General features: G+C 37.0%; 1 protein-coding gene across 2 annotated transcripts; it reads right to left on the bottom strand.

The window, feature by feature from the left end:
- Positions 1-2,160: 2,160 nt before the first annotated feature.
- pcyt1ba (phosphate cytidylyltransferase 1B, choline a) lies at positions 2,161-13,770 on the bottom strand. Of its 2 annotated transcripts, none has more exons than XM_042510091.1 (8): positions 13,668-13,770; positions 7,601-7,700; positions 6,258-6,374; positions 5,927-6,078; positions 4,531-4,609; positions 4,301-4,443; positions 3,925-4,113; positions 2,161-2,421 (listed from the first exon to the last, which is right to left on the bottom strand). In XM_042510091.1, the coding sequence occupies exons 1-8, from the start codon at positions 13,746-13,748 to the stop codon at positions 2,197-2,199; spliced, it is 1,086 nt and encodes a 361-aa protein (XP_042366025.1). In that variant the 5' UTR covers positions 13,749-13,770; the 3' UTR covers positions 2,161-2,196. The 2 variants fall into 2 exon arrangements, with proteins under 2 accessions (XP_042366025.1, XP_042366027.1); XM_042510093.1 differs by lacking the exon at positions 13,668-13,770 and adding an exon at positions 11,364-11,488.
- Between the last annotated feature and the right edge of the window lie 675 nt (positions 13,771-14,445).

Raw genomic sequence — 14,445 nt, 5'->3', positions numbered from 1 at the left:
AATAAAAAAAGACACACATTCCCAAAGTTTGTACATATAGTGCAGATTAACATGTAGTGCGTACAGGACATTAAGGTCTCTACATTGCATTATTAGGGTATTTATTGTAACTTGGGGTGGAAGAGGGGTCTGCTCCGGGCATCCTGGCATGAGTGAGTGAGCAGACCTGAGCAAAAAAAAAAAAAAGTTTTAATATATACATTTCTGAAAACAGCAAATAAAATGTTAAGGTGATTATCCGGCTTATGAGGACCTGACAGTTCACCTGGAGGGCTTCATTTATTGTATATTTCAAGTATCATCAGGGTCCTACAGGAAGGCTGCATCTCCAAGTTTGCCAGGTTCGATTAACAGCTGACATCAAATTTCAAAGAGCAAGAGTGTCTGCTAAACATTGATAGATAAAACATGACAAACTGTCGAAAATAACACATGGCTTTTTTATGCTGAAAATCCATAAATGTTTCTTCTAATTTATTACTGTGAAGTGATATTTGTCTGGCATGTGACTAGAAATTAGAGTGATTACAGATTCGGTCTGCTGTAGGTGTGGTCTCAAAGACAAGGTTTACATTCAAGAAGCGAATAAATGAAGGTGTTTCAAAAATCAGATCTTAAGTATGGAGGACAAAAAATGACAAAAGCATCAATAAATTAATGTATATATAAATGCAAGAATAAGTAAGTGAAAATGAAATAAATTCAGAAATACAATATGGATGCATGAATAAATATATGAAGAGGTTAGGACAGCCTATCTAATTAACATACAGCCATGGAAATACAGAATTAAAAAAAAATATAGCTGTAAAAAAGTGTAGAAATAATTTAAAGTATTTAATAATGTCCTGTTCAAATATTAACTTTTAGTCTAGTTGTGTTTATGCATTTACACATTTAATTCCATCTTTACTTTAAAATTTATTTATTCCTTTATAGTTTATGCATTTATTTATTTCAGCATCTATTCTATTGTTTGTTTCCATATTAACTTTTCACACATTTATTTATTAATTTCAATATTAATTTATTTATTACTTCATATATATATATATACATTTATTTGTTTATCTATTGATACTATATTATATAAGTCATTTTTAGTCCTCCATTTATTAAAGGGGCTCCTTTTAGTGTCTACGTTTATGACACTCCTTTTTTCCATTTTCATTTCAAAACTTTTTTTCACGTGAACTTTACAACTAATATCATATTGTTTGATTTCAAACAAAGCTGTACAACTGAGGTGATGAACACCACCTCCTAAATTATTTTTGTCTGTCACTAGTTTTTCCACCAATCATTTCAGTTTTGGATGCATTTCAGGAACATACGCGCTGCTGTTCCTACAGGCTAATATAAATTTCATATGATTTTCTCAGGGATTAGTTTTAGTGGTCATAAGAGTAGCGTGGGAACAAGTGAATTAAGGATTGTAGATTACTGATTTTGCAAACTAGCACTGATGTGTATAAGTGCCAAGAAGTTGTCCAAAACTTCGCTTGTGTTAATCTAAGGTGTGCAGTGTCTTTTCTTTAATTCTAACTCGCTGTTCAACAAGCACAAAGTTACTCAGTGATGAATGAATCCTGTTCCTGTCGATTCACATGACCTGTTGAACTGAACGTCACACATAATGCTCCGTAACTTTGTGCCTATTCACATCTAGTGGTCACAGTAGTTGCACGAAATCTTGGCATCTTCATAAAAATGCTGAACTAAACAGAACAGGACAAAAAGCAATGAGGTGACGTTATGAGCAGGCTGACGGACAGTCTCTATCAGCTCTGGACAATCCAAAGCAAATCCTCAGAGAAACGCTGCAAAGCTTTCTGGGCCTTCTTTCGATATGTGACACTGTGTACATAAATCCTCCTCTTCCTGTGTCCTTCTTCTGTCTGCTTGGTTGCCCAGACAACAGAGACAGTGATGGCTTCTTAGCTCTGCAGCACAGAACTTCATTTCCCATGATCCCCGTCCACCTTGAGGACAACTGTTTCAGTATCCAACCAGTGTTTGTCAGAGTGTATGTGTGTGTGTGTGTGTGTGTGTGTGTGTGTGAACAGTTCTCAGGCAGTGCACTGTGAGTGAGGTGTGTGTTTGTGAGTGAGTGTGTGTGTGTGTGTGTGTGTGTGTGTGTGTGTGTGTGTGTGTGTGTGTGTGTGTGTGTGTGTTTAAGTGTGTTCAACAATCAGTCTACTTCTCATCTTCATCACCTTCACTCATGCTGCTTATAGAGGCAGATGCTCCTTTGGGGGAGGTTGGGGGCGAGGGCCGTGCATTGTGCCAGCGGACAGGGGGAGACGGGGGTGAGGGAGAACGCAGGGGGGACAGTTCGCGGGGAGGACTGTTGCAAGGCGACTCTCGGGGAGATAGAGCGTAAGACAGCATTCGTCCACTGCGCTCCTGAAACACCTGTTTCTGTACAGAGAGAATAGAGGGAGAGAAAAAGTGTTAGAGCAAACTGCAAAAAGGGTCCATTCATTAAAAAAAAACCTTTTTAATATTAAATTATATCTGATATGACATAAAGGTACTCTCACAAACAATGTTTCCATAGGCCAATTTGACACTGATGAAACATAGCGACAAAAATAAGTGATTATACTTCTTACTTACTCTAACGACTCTCCAAGCAGTATACAGTCCCAAAGTCATTAAAATTAGCTCCAGATTACAGATTTACCAGCTGCAGCATCATAGTGATAAACTCAATAATCCCTTGAAAACTGAGCAAATTGGCTTAATCTCTTTCAAAAACACGGGAAGAAGGCAATGAGCAACCTCACAAGAAATTACCCCAAATAAGCAAGCAATTAGTAAAAAGTTACCAGAAAATTAACACATGAAAAAGAAAAGAAAAAAGGTAAAAAAAAAAAAAAAAAAAACACGAACCAAAACAAAAAAACAAACAAGGAAACTGATTACAAATGCTAAAAATGTAAATTTAATTGACTTAAATAGAATTAAATAGTTCTTTTCTAATAATTATTTCCTCTCTTGTCTTTTTCTTTTTTCTTTCTTGCCAGTTTTTCCTCATTTTCAAACCAATTTGCTCCTGTTTCATAGATTTCAAAGCTTGTGAAATGTCTGAAATGTCTGAATGTAACACAAGAAACTGTTTCAATGGCTGATAGATAAATAATTGTGTGAGCCATTTCTAGTAATTCTTTATAATTTCTCATTTTCTTTGAGTCACTTGAACGCATCACCTGACCTGGCAGCTCAGGATCCTCTCATTAAAGGCAGGTGTGCTGAATGAGTCTCGCGGGGAAGACACTAAGAGGATACAGTCTTCAGCTGCCATCTGTTTGGTTAATCTTAGTTTTATTTTTTAATAACTTTGTTTTGCTACATGCAAATTTATTTTGGAGTGTTTGTTTGGGGTTTTTGATTTGGTTTTGACATGACAGTCAGACAAATCAGTTTAGCTCGACCCAGCAACTCTCCTCACATCCTGCAAATCAGTCAAAGCTTGAAACCTCCTGGATCAAAACAGTGAGTAACCAAATACAGCGAGTTGATCATATCTATCATGGCGTCTGTGGGCAGCTGTTTTGAGTTTATTTGGAAGCCGCATTCAATTCTGGTCCAGTATTTTATATTATTCTGACATGGGAAATTCTGTATAAATGGCACTTGCTTTAAGTATCTTTTGATGCTATTACTTTTCTGCTTTTACTTCAGTAAGATTTAAATGCAGGTCTTTTACTTAAGTATTTTCTTTAACTCAAGTACTGCTACTTAAAGGTTTAGTGTGGAGGATTTAGTGACATCTAGTGGTGAGGTTGCAGACTGCAAGAAATTGCAGTATTCAAAGTAAAGTTTTAAAATCTCAACACATTGTTGTTTAATATCAAAATACATTTACAGATCCGTTTGCTTCACATCTTTACATCAGCAGCAAATGTGAGTTCTTCTTACCCAAGTCCCGTCAGGTCCAAAAAGTTCTAGAAAGTTGCCGATAAACTCTCTGGATTTCTCTTCCCATTTCTGAATGAGGTCGTGACTCTTCTCCTCCACACGGTAAACAAAATGTTTGCTCTTCTCCTCCACTGTGCGAACCTTCTCCTTCATTCGGTCCACTTGGTTCTGCAGCCGGTACTTCTTCTCCTGAGGGGATTAAATGTTTACGAGAAGCCATGATGCAGGTGTTGCATAAATAAAACCATCAGTGAAGAACCAAAGCCTTAACCAGAAAAAAATGAACCTAATAATTTTTGCATTAAGCTGTTGAATGCAAAATTGTTTATACCCATTATACCATGAAGGTGACATAAAGAAATGATCGTGCACTCACGTTGATGTAACTGACGTTAAGCTCCTTGGCTGTGTAGCCACGTTGGAGGTTGCGTCGGGCATAGACGTCGTAGTCTCTGACAATTCTAGTAATCAAGTCAGATGTTGAGATTCCCTCTGTCCGTTGTGTCGGCACAAACATCCCTAGAATTCACGCACAAAAACAGAGAGAGGTGTTTTTTAAGAGGAAATGTACAGAGTAATTTCATCTTCTTGCTATCTCACACTGACCTGCCTCCTTGATGTGTTTATAGACATCCTCACTTCCTGCTGAGGAGTATGGGATATCATCGTGAGCCACGAAATCAATCTGAGGAGCAATCAAAGGACATGACTGTATGGCAGAAAACACTGCACTGGCAGACAGCAATAAGGTAAATAAAAAAAAAAAAAAAAACACTCACATGAACATAAAGTAGATTAGAGTTTTGAAGAATACACATACTTAAAATAATGCACGAGGAGGGCTTGGTCATAAAACACACATGCATTCCACACACATGCCAAAAAGCCGTGGATACATATCCTCAGTGTCTTTAAGTTTTCTTCTAAGATATATTCACTCAGCTGCTGACAGCGACTTCTACAGAGAGAAATCCTTAACCAAGAAAAGGGCAGGGGAGTCGACCCCTGTTGCTATAGATGGCATAATGGCGTTTTTATTGATGTACTCCAAAAAAAAACATCATGTTTCTATATTGATGTAATCACTGATGTAATCACTACTATGTCCACAGTGATTGTTTGACAGGTGACTGTTTTAGTGAAATTATTTTTTTAATTAATTCATTAATAATGTGTGTGAAAAGGAATTAGTTTGGATTACACTTCATTAAATTATATTAAATTCAATCCATTAATTATTTTTTTTTTTCAAATTGAATAAAAATTTTAATTTCACAATAAAGTTATATAAAAACATTTTATCAAAAAATTATATGTATGTATAAATTAAGGTTAATTAATTTTTTTTTAAAATACATTTTCAAAAAACATTTAAATGACAAATTACATTTATACTAAAAATTATAAACATTTTTTTTAAAATAAAAATAATATAAAAAATAAAATTTGTTCAAATTAAACAAGACATATACGTAAGTTTAAAATTGAATTGTAAATTAAATAGAATTTTTTTAATTAAATTAGGTAGTCATCTCCGGTGTTATTGGATTGTTTTGATTTGTTAGTGAGTTGATTTACTTCTTCTTAACTCAAACAGCATTAAAATATTAAGTTTAAGCAGAAGTTTATCAATGATGTTTTTTAAACACTGAGACAATAGGGCGCATTATCTGCAGTTTCTGACTGACTGTGACCAGAATTTAGTGACTTAAAAGTACTCTGGACTCTCTCTAACTTCTCTTAAACTTAATGCCTACTTTTAGTGCCAAAAGACTGTAAATTACTCAGGGGAGTCCTTAAGTTAGAACTGACACGCCCTTACATTTTAGGAGTTTTTCCTAACTCTGTTAGAGGCTATTTGGGGCCTTAGAATTTGATTATGTCGTCTGGATGCTTAATGCACAGTTTGACACTGCAGACAACAATACACACACACACTCATACACACACACACACACACACACACACACACACACACACACACAGACACTCACACACACACCTTGTGTTTCTCTAGGAACTCTGGTGTGAGAGTCCAGGGTGCGTCTCGCAAAACCTCATCGACATAGCGGCAGTGTCTCAACGCTTCATAACGTTCAATCTCCGTCATGACTGTGAAACCCTTGTACTTATGCGTCAGCTCATCACTGCACACTGTTCAAGCACATGAGAGGGAAACAACACAAAACACAGGAGCAGATACATCACTGTCAGGCAAATCTGTATTAAGTTATTTTGAATCATCTGTGGAATCTCAGTGTGTGTGTGTGTGTGTGTGTGTGTGTGTGTGTGTGTGTGTGTGTGTGTTTTTTGTCTCAGTGGGACTGTCCTACCTCCTACTATGAGGTAGGTGTTGGGGAAGAGATTTTTGGCCTGCATGAGAGCGCGAGCGTGTCCAGAGTGAAACAGATCAAAGATGCCATCTGCGTATACTCTGACTGGCCGGTCCACTGAAAACACACAGAAAAACAATCATCAAAACTCACCATAAAGTGATATATATGACTGGTATCATACTAAGAGTTAGAGTATCAGTAATAATAGCTCTGATGATAGTGATACTGTAGGAGAAGCAACAGTCATGACAGTTGTATTGCTACTAATAGTAGTGATAGTAGTAGCTGCACTTGCAGTAGTTGTAGCACAGTATCGTAGTAGAAAAGGTATCAGTTGTCTCAGTAGCATAAGCATCAGTAGTTATGTGTATTAATATGTACTACTTGTGATGATAGTGATACTGTTGAGCTGCAGTAGCAGTGGCACTTTTAGCAGTAGCAATAGTAGTAATAGTAGTATTAGATGTATGGAAAGCCTTCTGAGCATTTATTACATATTCTTGATATCAGATTTCATTTGTCTTTACTAGTTGACTAATGTTAATCAAAATGCTCACTAGTTAACTAGTTGAAGTGTCTTTGTACTTTACTAGTTAACTAGTGAGACTTAAAGTGTGTACTTGTAAAACTAGTGAATGTACAAGTGCACACCAGTCACACTAACTGCATAGAATGATAATGAGAAGGTGGACTTAACTCAAAATTTAAAAAAAAAAAAAGAAAAAAAAAAACACCCCAAAAAAAAATTTATTAATGAAAGACTATATGCCCCAAAAGCCAAAAAAAATAATAATTTAAAAAAGGATAAACACCCAAAACTTCAACATTTTAGGGACCAGAAAAAAAATAAAAACATATATTTAAAATAAAAATAGAAAAAAAGAAAAACTCCAAATTCAAAATTATTTAAAAAATACAAGAAGACCAAAAAGTTTATCAAAATAGTTGGCAATTAATTTTCCTTAAATCAACTTATTAATCAATTAATTGTTGCAGCTGTACTTATATAAACCATATTTTCTTCTCTTCTTATGTTTTTTTTTTGCAAAGAAATCTTAATTTGTAAAACAACTTAAGCTGCCAGATATATGTATTAAAATAAAGAGTAGAATATTTACCTCTGAAATGTAGTCGAGTAAAAGTATAAAGCAGCATTTAAAAAACCAGACCCAAGTAAAGTACAAGTACCTCATATTCCAACATAAGCACAGTTCTTGAGTAAATGTACTTAATCACATTCCACCACTGAATATGACAGAGATAAACATGAAAGCTGGAAGAATGAGAAACTGCAGGAATGGATCAGAGAAGGAGACCCAGCAGTAGGAGGTCTACTGTACCTGGGGTGCCTCGGCGGGCCTGAGCGATGGTGAGTTTCTCATGAGGGGCGCGACAATCACAACTGGTCTCCCGGGCAAAGATGGCAGGTTCTGTCAGAGTCTGAGACAAACAGAGAGAGACTGGTTAACAGATCAAATACAGCACAAACATCATATTTTGGACGATAAATGAATATAGGAGATTGATGTTGATCTAAAGCACCGGCGTTTAGAAAACCTGTCCGCCCTCATTCCTTCAAAGCTACACAATTTGTCTCTCTTTCCTCGCTTATTCCTATTACAGTAACCTCCATTAGGTTATTGACCACAGCTGATGCCTGTTCCATATTGGGACAATGGATTGCAAGCTGCACTCAGTGTTATTGATCACTCTGTGTGTGTGTGTGTGTGTGTGTGTGTGTGTGTGTGTGTGTGTGTGTGTGTGTGTGTGTGTGTGTGTGTGTGTGTGTGTGTGCAGAAAACAAGGGCAGGGCTATTGATTTGTAGTCACCCTTTTGGAAATAAGCTAAAATTCTAAAGGGAGAACAAGATGGAAGAGGTCGAGATGTAGGTGACTCCCAGTGGTGACTTTGACAGGGGAGAAAATAATGATCATTTGTAGATAAATCAAGGAAATAAATAAAGAAAAAAAGACAGTGGTATATGGACACAAAGACAGAGAGGGCAAAAAGGGACAAGTGAGATAAATGATGTTTCTTGTTAACGCTTGTCAAAGCTGCATCAAGGTTAAAGTGTTGCAGTGTGAGCCTGCTGGAAAATTTGTCTTTGTGTGCCATCTGTTGACTGCAGGGAATATTCACTGAATCTCATTCACACCAGTAAATGAGAATCGGAGTCTGCACAGAGCAGAAAGCTGTGGGAGTGTGAGAGGAGGATGAAAAATGGAAACAGATTCAGTCTCTGTGGACACCGCGGGCGACTGACGTCATCATATCCTCTTTGAACAGCAACAAAACAAGAGTGCAGCTTGATATCACCGGTTTTGAAGCACAGGTTTTCAAGAGGTTTAGAGAGCAAGACCTAAAAGTTATTTGTTAAAGAAAATGAAGCGAGTAGAGCACACCTACCCCCAGTAGTAGAGGGTGGCACAAAATGTTTTCTCAAATTCCCTGAAATATTTAAATTTTTAAAAATACCTTCAACTTTGGGTCATTCAGATAATAATATATGCACATGTTTATCTAACTATGCTACTCTCTAAAGAAATCTAGGAAGTACACAGGCACATGGGTAAAAAAGCAAGACTTTGTAACCAATTGAAGATCTAAAATAACAGCACTCATTAAAACCAGGAACTGAGGAAACACTAGTGAGGAAAACCCAAAAGCAGGATGAAACTTAAAGATAAATATATAAATATATAAAAACATATATATATATATACATATAAAACAAATAAATACTTAAGTGAACAAATACATAAAATACTCTAAATAATAGCTAAAAAGTAAATGAAAGGATAACAGTACTAATAATAATATATAGAAAATCTAATAATAAAATGAAATAATAAAACAATATACAGTCTATAGTAAAACAATAAAACAGACAAAAAACATATACATAAATAGTCAATAAATAAATAGTTGAAGTTCCAAACTAAAAAGGTAGGTCTTGAGTTTGCTTTAAAAAAAAGAACATTAATTTTGTGAGCTCCACTCCAGCATAAAAAAATAGGTTTCAAGATTTTGCTGTCTACCCTGTGACCTAAAATTAGCAATGTCAGAAGGTTTTTGCATCTTTTTAGGAGGCAATGAAAATTGGTCATCCTCAACATTTGCTGTGTTTTGGTTTCCAAATGATTAACAGTCAGAGAACAATTAAAGACAAAAGGATAAAGGCTCTCCAGAATGATTTTTCCTTGGTAACTATCATGTTTTCCACAGATGATATACAATTTTTTTGGCACTCTGTTATCTTGAATAGTATGAAAAGTACTGTACATGATCAAACTATTCTGAAACGTAAAGTTGCAGCTGTTTTATCACAGGGTTTTCACAGAGTGTTGTTGTAATTCTTAATCACTATAATTTAAGGGGAACCTGCCACACTGTTACCCATCTCTGCATGACAGGCACAACATAAGCTATTCAGGTGACCTGACCTCCTTAGGGTTATAAAGTATTTACAAGCCAGGATTCATTTTTCATACAATAAAAAAGCTCTAATAAACAAACACAAACATCTGGAGAGATGACATGTTTAGCAGCTCTAAAAAAAACAAACAAAAAAACCTTAAATTACTTTATCACCTTGATATTTAGGATTATTTTTCCCCCCGGCTTCATGAGAATTGCTTCTAAACCTATAGCCCATATAAACATATAAAAAAACACAAAAAATGCCCTCATTTGGTGTAACGATTATGCTTTATGCTCTGTGAGACTTCTTTTATGGATTATCCATCTATTGTCCCAATTAATTGCACATTCTTCATCTGTTTTGTAGATTGGCATTGAATATGTTGTCAGGTCATGTCAAACCAGGGACACTCAACTTGCTTTGTAAAATAGCAGGAGGCCAGGGGCTAGTTACACCTTTAAAACCTGAATTGACATCAGTTTTCTTGTACTGTGTTCAGACGACTTTCACAAGCGTTTAACCCTTTGAAACCTGAGCACCTTGGCTTGATTCCTTTCAAGAATAAGGAGAAAAAAAGGCATTAAAAATGTAGCTTAAAGAGAGAGAGAGAATCATTAGAAAATTTTAATCACAAAGGAAGAATACCAAGAAAACTATATATTTCTAATTCTAATTTTTTTTTAAAAAAAATTTTTAACACTTTTTTCACAGAAGTTCCTGTTTTTGTGTTTTTACTTTTCTTTTTTTTAATCCTTCTGTGGCACTTTTTTTTATAAACAAGCTCTATTTTGATGCTTTGTATGCACTCTATTACCATATTTACATTCAAAGTTCAAAAATTATTCCCGGCATGAATAAATATATTTTTAGTGTGTGAATTAGAAAATAGTTGGCGTGCCACCTGGCACCGTATCAGGCCCCCGGTTGTAAGTTGAGTATTACTGTGTTAAACCTTTTAATTGCTCATGATTTCCAACAGAGAGGTATCCAATTTCAATACTAGCCAACAACAACAACAAAAGAGCATAGAGGTTGTAGTTGGGGAGCACCCTTATCACCCATGATTCCTTGGGCATGGTGAGAACACAGGGTGGCTTACAAACACTTAGCACAGAGCAGATGGTAAAGCTTAAAGTCGCCGACCAGGGGGCACAGAGCACAGGCCTATCAGGGTGAGTGGCGTGAGCGCGCACAGTAAAACCCACTCTGGCACAAGCAAAGAACATCTGGCATAAGAAGGATTAAAGCTGGAAAAAAGAGAAACACAGGGCCACGAGAAAGAAACGGCAGTAAAGACGAGACTGCCTCACAACAAAAAAGAGTGAAGACAGAGGAGAGGGAAAGGCAAAGATGAGGAGACTAACATGAATGCCAGGATGAGGGATTACACGAAATAAAGATCCAAACACAGGAGGCTCTCCTCACTGCCGCAATGTCTCATCAGCAGGACATTCATGCATTATAGTCCATTGTGTAAACCCCCTCCTTCTTTGGCAACACACACTCAAACACACACACTGTCCACTCAGCATTCTGAGCATCTCCCTCAGCCTAATGCTATAGGGGATCTGTTTCGTAACAGGGGAGAAAAGCAGCATCCTTTTTTCTTCCTCTCCCTCCCTGTCACACACACTGCAAGGCATGAAGACATCACAAAAGCACACACATTCAAATGCCCTACCGTCCGGGGATGAGGGCAGGTGTGCTCAAGCTCCTCCATGATTCCCAAAGACTCATGGGATGCGGCTGTGGTCCCTCTGTAATGTGACTCAGCATCAGTGAGACGCTGCCTCTCTCCTCTAACAGCTCTGTCTCTTTCTCCTTCCTCTGTTCCCCCGCCCACTCCCTGCTCTGCCTCTCTGTCTGTCCTCCTCCACCTCTCTGATCCCCTGCTGCAGAGAGGAGGAGGCAGCGAGGAGGTCTCACTCAGCAGCCATTTTTTAGTACCACAAACAAGGATGAACTCTGCTCTTATCTTGATAGTCTTGCAGATATATTCAGTTAAAAGCATTGGATCACCTATAGTAGACAGTAGTGTAAATATAGGTGTTTTTTGGGGTCATTGTAATCACACAGGGAAGTGACAAGTGCAATACAGTGGATCTAGAGTCAGTCATCAATCTTTTATATGAAACTGTAGGCAAGGATGGATAACGGAACAGGGCTACCAGGCACAGGCCCAGGGGCCCAAAGTGTCAGAGGCTCCCTGGTCTTCACCTGCAAATGTTACTTAATTACACACTAAGACGAGACTCAAAATTACTAGAAACACAAAAAGACCAAAAAGAAACTGCAAAGAGACACAAATAACAATTAAAAAGGAGCAAAAGAATAACAAAGAGAGTTGAAGTAACACAGACACACAAAAAACACACAAAGAGGTGAAAATGAACTGTAAAAAGATACAGATAAATAGAAGATAAAAATAACTACAAAAACAAACACAAAGACACATTTAACAACTATAAATAGACACAAAATGACCCCAAGACCCACAAAAACAGGAAAAGATGCATTATGACTACCAAGAGATGTGAATACCACAAAGAGACACAGAACAACAACTAAAAAGGGATGCAAAAGAAATGCAAAGAGACACATAATAAATATAAAAAGAGGCAAAAAGAGACACAAAATCACCCAATCAGACCACAAAGGGATACAAAGAAACTGTAAAGAGTCACAAAATAACTACAAAAACAACCGCAAGGAAACAACTTACTTACAAATAGACACTAGAAAGAGATGCACATCTAAAAAGACATGCACAACAACAACGAGAAAAAAAACAGAAGCACCACAAAGTGTGTAGGCCTATGTCTTGTTTCTGTGTAGGAGAAGTGTGCAGGTTTTTTGCATGTCTGTGCCCAGTGTCCATTGTCTCATGACTGTGGGGCAATTGTTACTCCAGGGTAAAGATGAGTTGAAAAGGAAAGAAATATAATTGAAATATCTAGAATTATCCTGTCCATATATCCATTTGTGTGATTTCCATTATTGCCTTTATTTTTTTTTTTACGGGGGGTCTTGGTAAGGGAAGAAAATATGGGGAAAAAGTGTGATGAAAAATATACCTTGCCTTGTTATCCCAATAAAAAATAAATAAATAAATAAATAAATAAATAAAATAAATAATAATAAATAAATAATAATATAAATAATAATAATAAAATAACAATAACAATAATAATAATAATAATAATAATAATAATAATAATAATAATAATAATAATACTTTTTTTTTTCCGGCAGTTTAAAAAAAAGAATGATCCTGTTTGTGAGTGAATCATTGTTTCAATAAACGATCTCTGTGTGCGGAGCTGACGAGCTCTCGCCATGGCGACGGAAAAGAGGAGAGAGCTCCCAGAAAGGACCAATCAGAGAACAGATGCAGCAGCGTATCAGTATAAACAGTGAGGATTGGTGGAGTGCTCCATAGCACCACCATCGGTGAGATGATACTGAGTGTAACTACTTATTCATTAGCTCCGGAAGAAAACAATTTGTGTGTCAAGTGTACGGAAAATTAATGTAAACACAGATTATATAGTTTACTTTGTATTTCATATGGCTTACAATCAGGCATAATAATAAAAACTAAAAAAAAAGGATGATGAGAGACATTAAAAAAAACACTGTCTTTGCAAAATAGAAAAAAACAAAACAGTGATAATCATATTAATAAAAGTATTATACTATAAAGCTCAGTCAACTGTTCAATGTCTCTTGTGTACAGTTGAAGATAGTATATCCTATTTTAACCATCACAGTCACACCCATGGTACTTAACAGATGCACCACACAAAAGTATATTTGCAGTTTGGCACGGACATTTAAACAGGGTGTTTTAGCTTTGCTTCAGGCTACACAAGGCTACTTTTCTCTTTTCCCTTTACCCACCAGAATACTTGGCTCACCCACCGTTGCTGGTGGACCAGAATAACTAAGCAGAATTTGGTGAAACTGAAAGTCGCAGCAAGCTTACCTTCACTGGTCCTCTTCTGCTACAGAAAGGCGCGACAGCCGCGCAACAGGAGCGCGCTCTGATGCGTCGCTGTTTCACCATCGTGTCCAAAATCAAACTCTATATAAAGTAAGATATTTAGTCACTGCTTGCTTTTCTATCCGTCTTCTGTGCTGTCTGCTCAGCACAGCGGGCAGGACCAGCAGAGGGACACAGCCCGTCTGTCCAGTCCAGTCCTCAGGACAGATCAGCTGCTCACCGCTGATGAGCTGCGACAACTGTGGGCCACGGTCCATTTAGCAGACCTTACAGCTACTGGGCTGTACATACATGAACCATTTTCCTATTGTTCTACGGGGGGGCTTTGTCAGGAACTAAACTATGCAACTTGTGGCTTTTTAAGTAACCAATTCTCTCTTACAAAACAAAAATGCCTAAAAAAAGACAGCAACAAATATGAACTGCCACCTAAATAGGTAATATTGTACACAAATGGCTACTAGCCAGTTGTCGATATTAACAAACAATTTCTTAAGTTATCAATAGGCTATAATACAATGGCAATAAACCCAGTGTCACGTACAGTATAGGGACAGGCGTGAATTATCACTTTGGTTTAGGTTATAAAATCCAAAATAGGCTGAGGGGATGAAGGACAAAACAAGCTTTGTTTTGCATTGTTGGACACACTGTTGTGGCTCTGTGGCCCCAATATGGGACAGGAATCTATTGTGCCCCACAAAGTCCCGCCTGGTCGCCATGGAAACGAGCTTCATCGGGATACACAGGCAAAGCCACT

The sequence above is a fragment of the Plectropomus leopardus genome, chromosome 21 (genome assembly GCF_008729295.1).
Source record: "Plectropomus leopardus isolate mb chromosome 21, YSFRI_Pleo_2.0, whole genome shotgun sequence".
NCBI classification, from domain to species: domain Eukaryota; kingdom Metazoa; phylum Chordata; class Actinopteri; order Perciformes; family Serranidae; genus Plectropomus; species Plectropomus leopardus.
The sequence above is the reverse complement of the archived record's forward strand: the minus strand, read 5'-3'. Positions and strand labels throughout refer to the sequence as shown.

Coding starts and splice junctions, on each gene's coding strand:
- pcyt1ba (XM_042510091.1), bottom strand. CDS start 13,748: ATGGTGAAACAGCGACGCATCAGAGCGCGCTCCTGTTGCGCGGCTGTC. Junction 7,701..13,667: donor GCAGAAGAGGACCAGTGAAG/GTAAGCTTGCTG, acceptor TGTTTGTCTCAG/ACTCTGACAGAACCTGCCAT. Junction 4,610..5,926: donor AGTTCCTAGAGAAACACAAG/GTGTGTGTGTGA, acceptor ATTGCTCCTCAG/ATTGATTTCGTGGCTCACGA.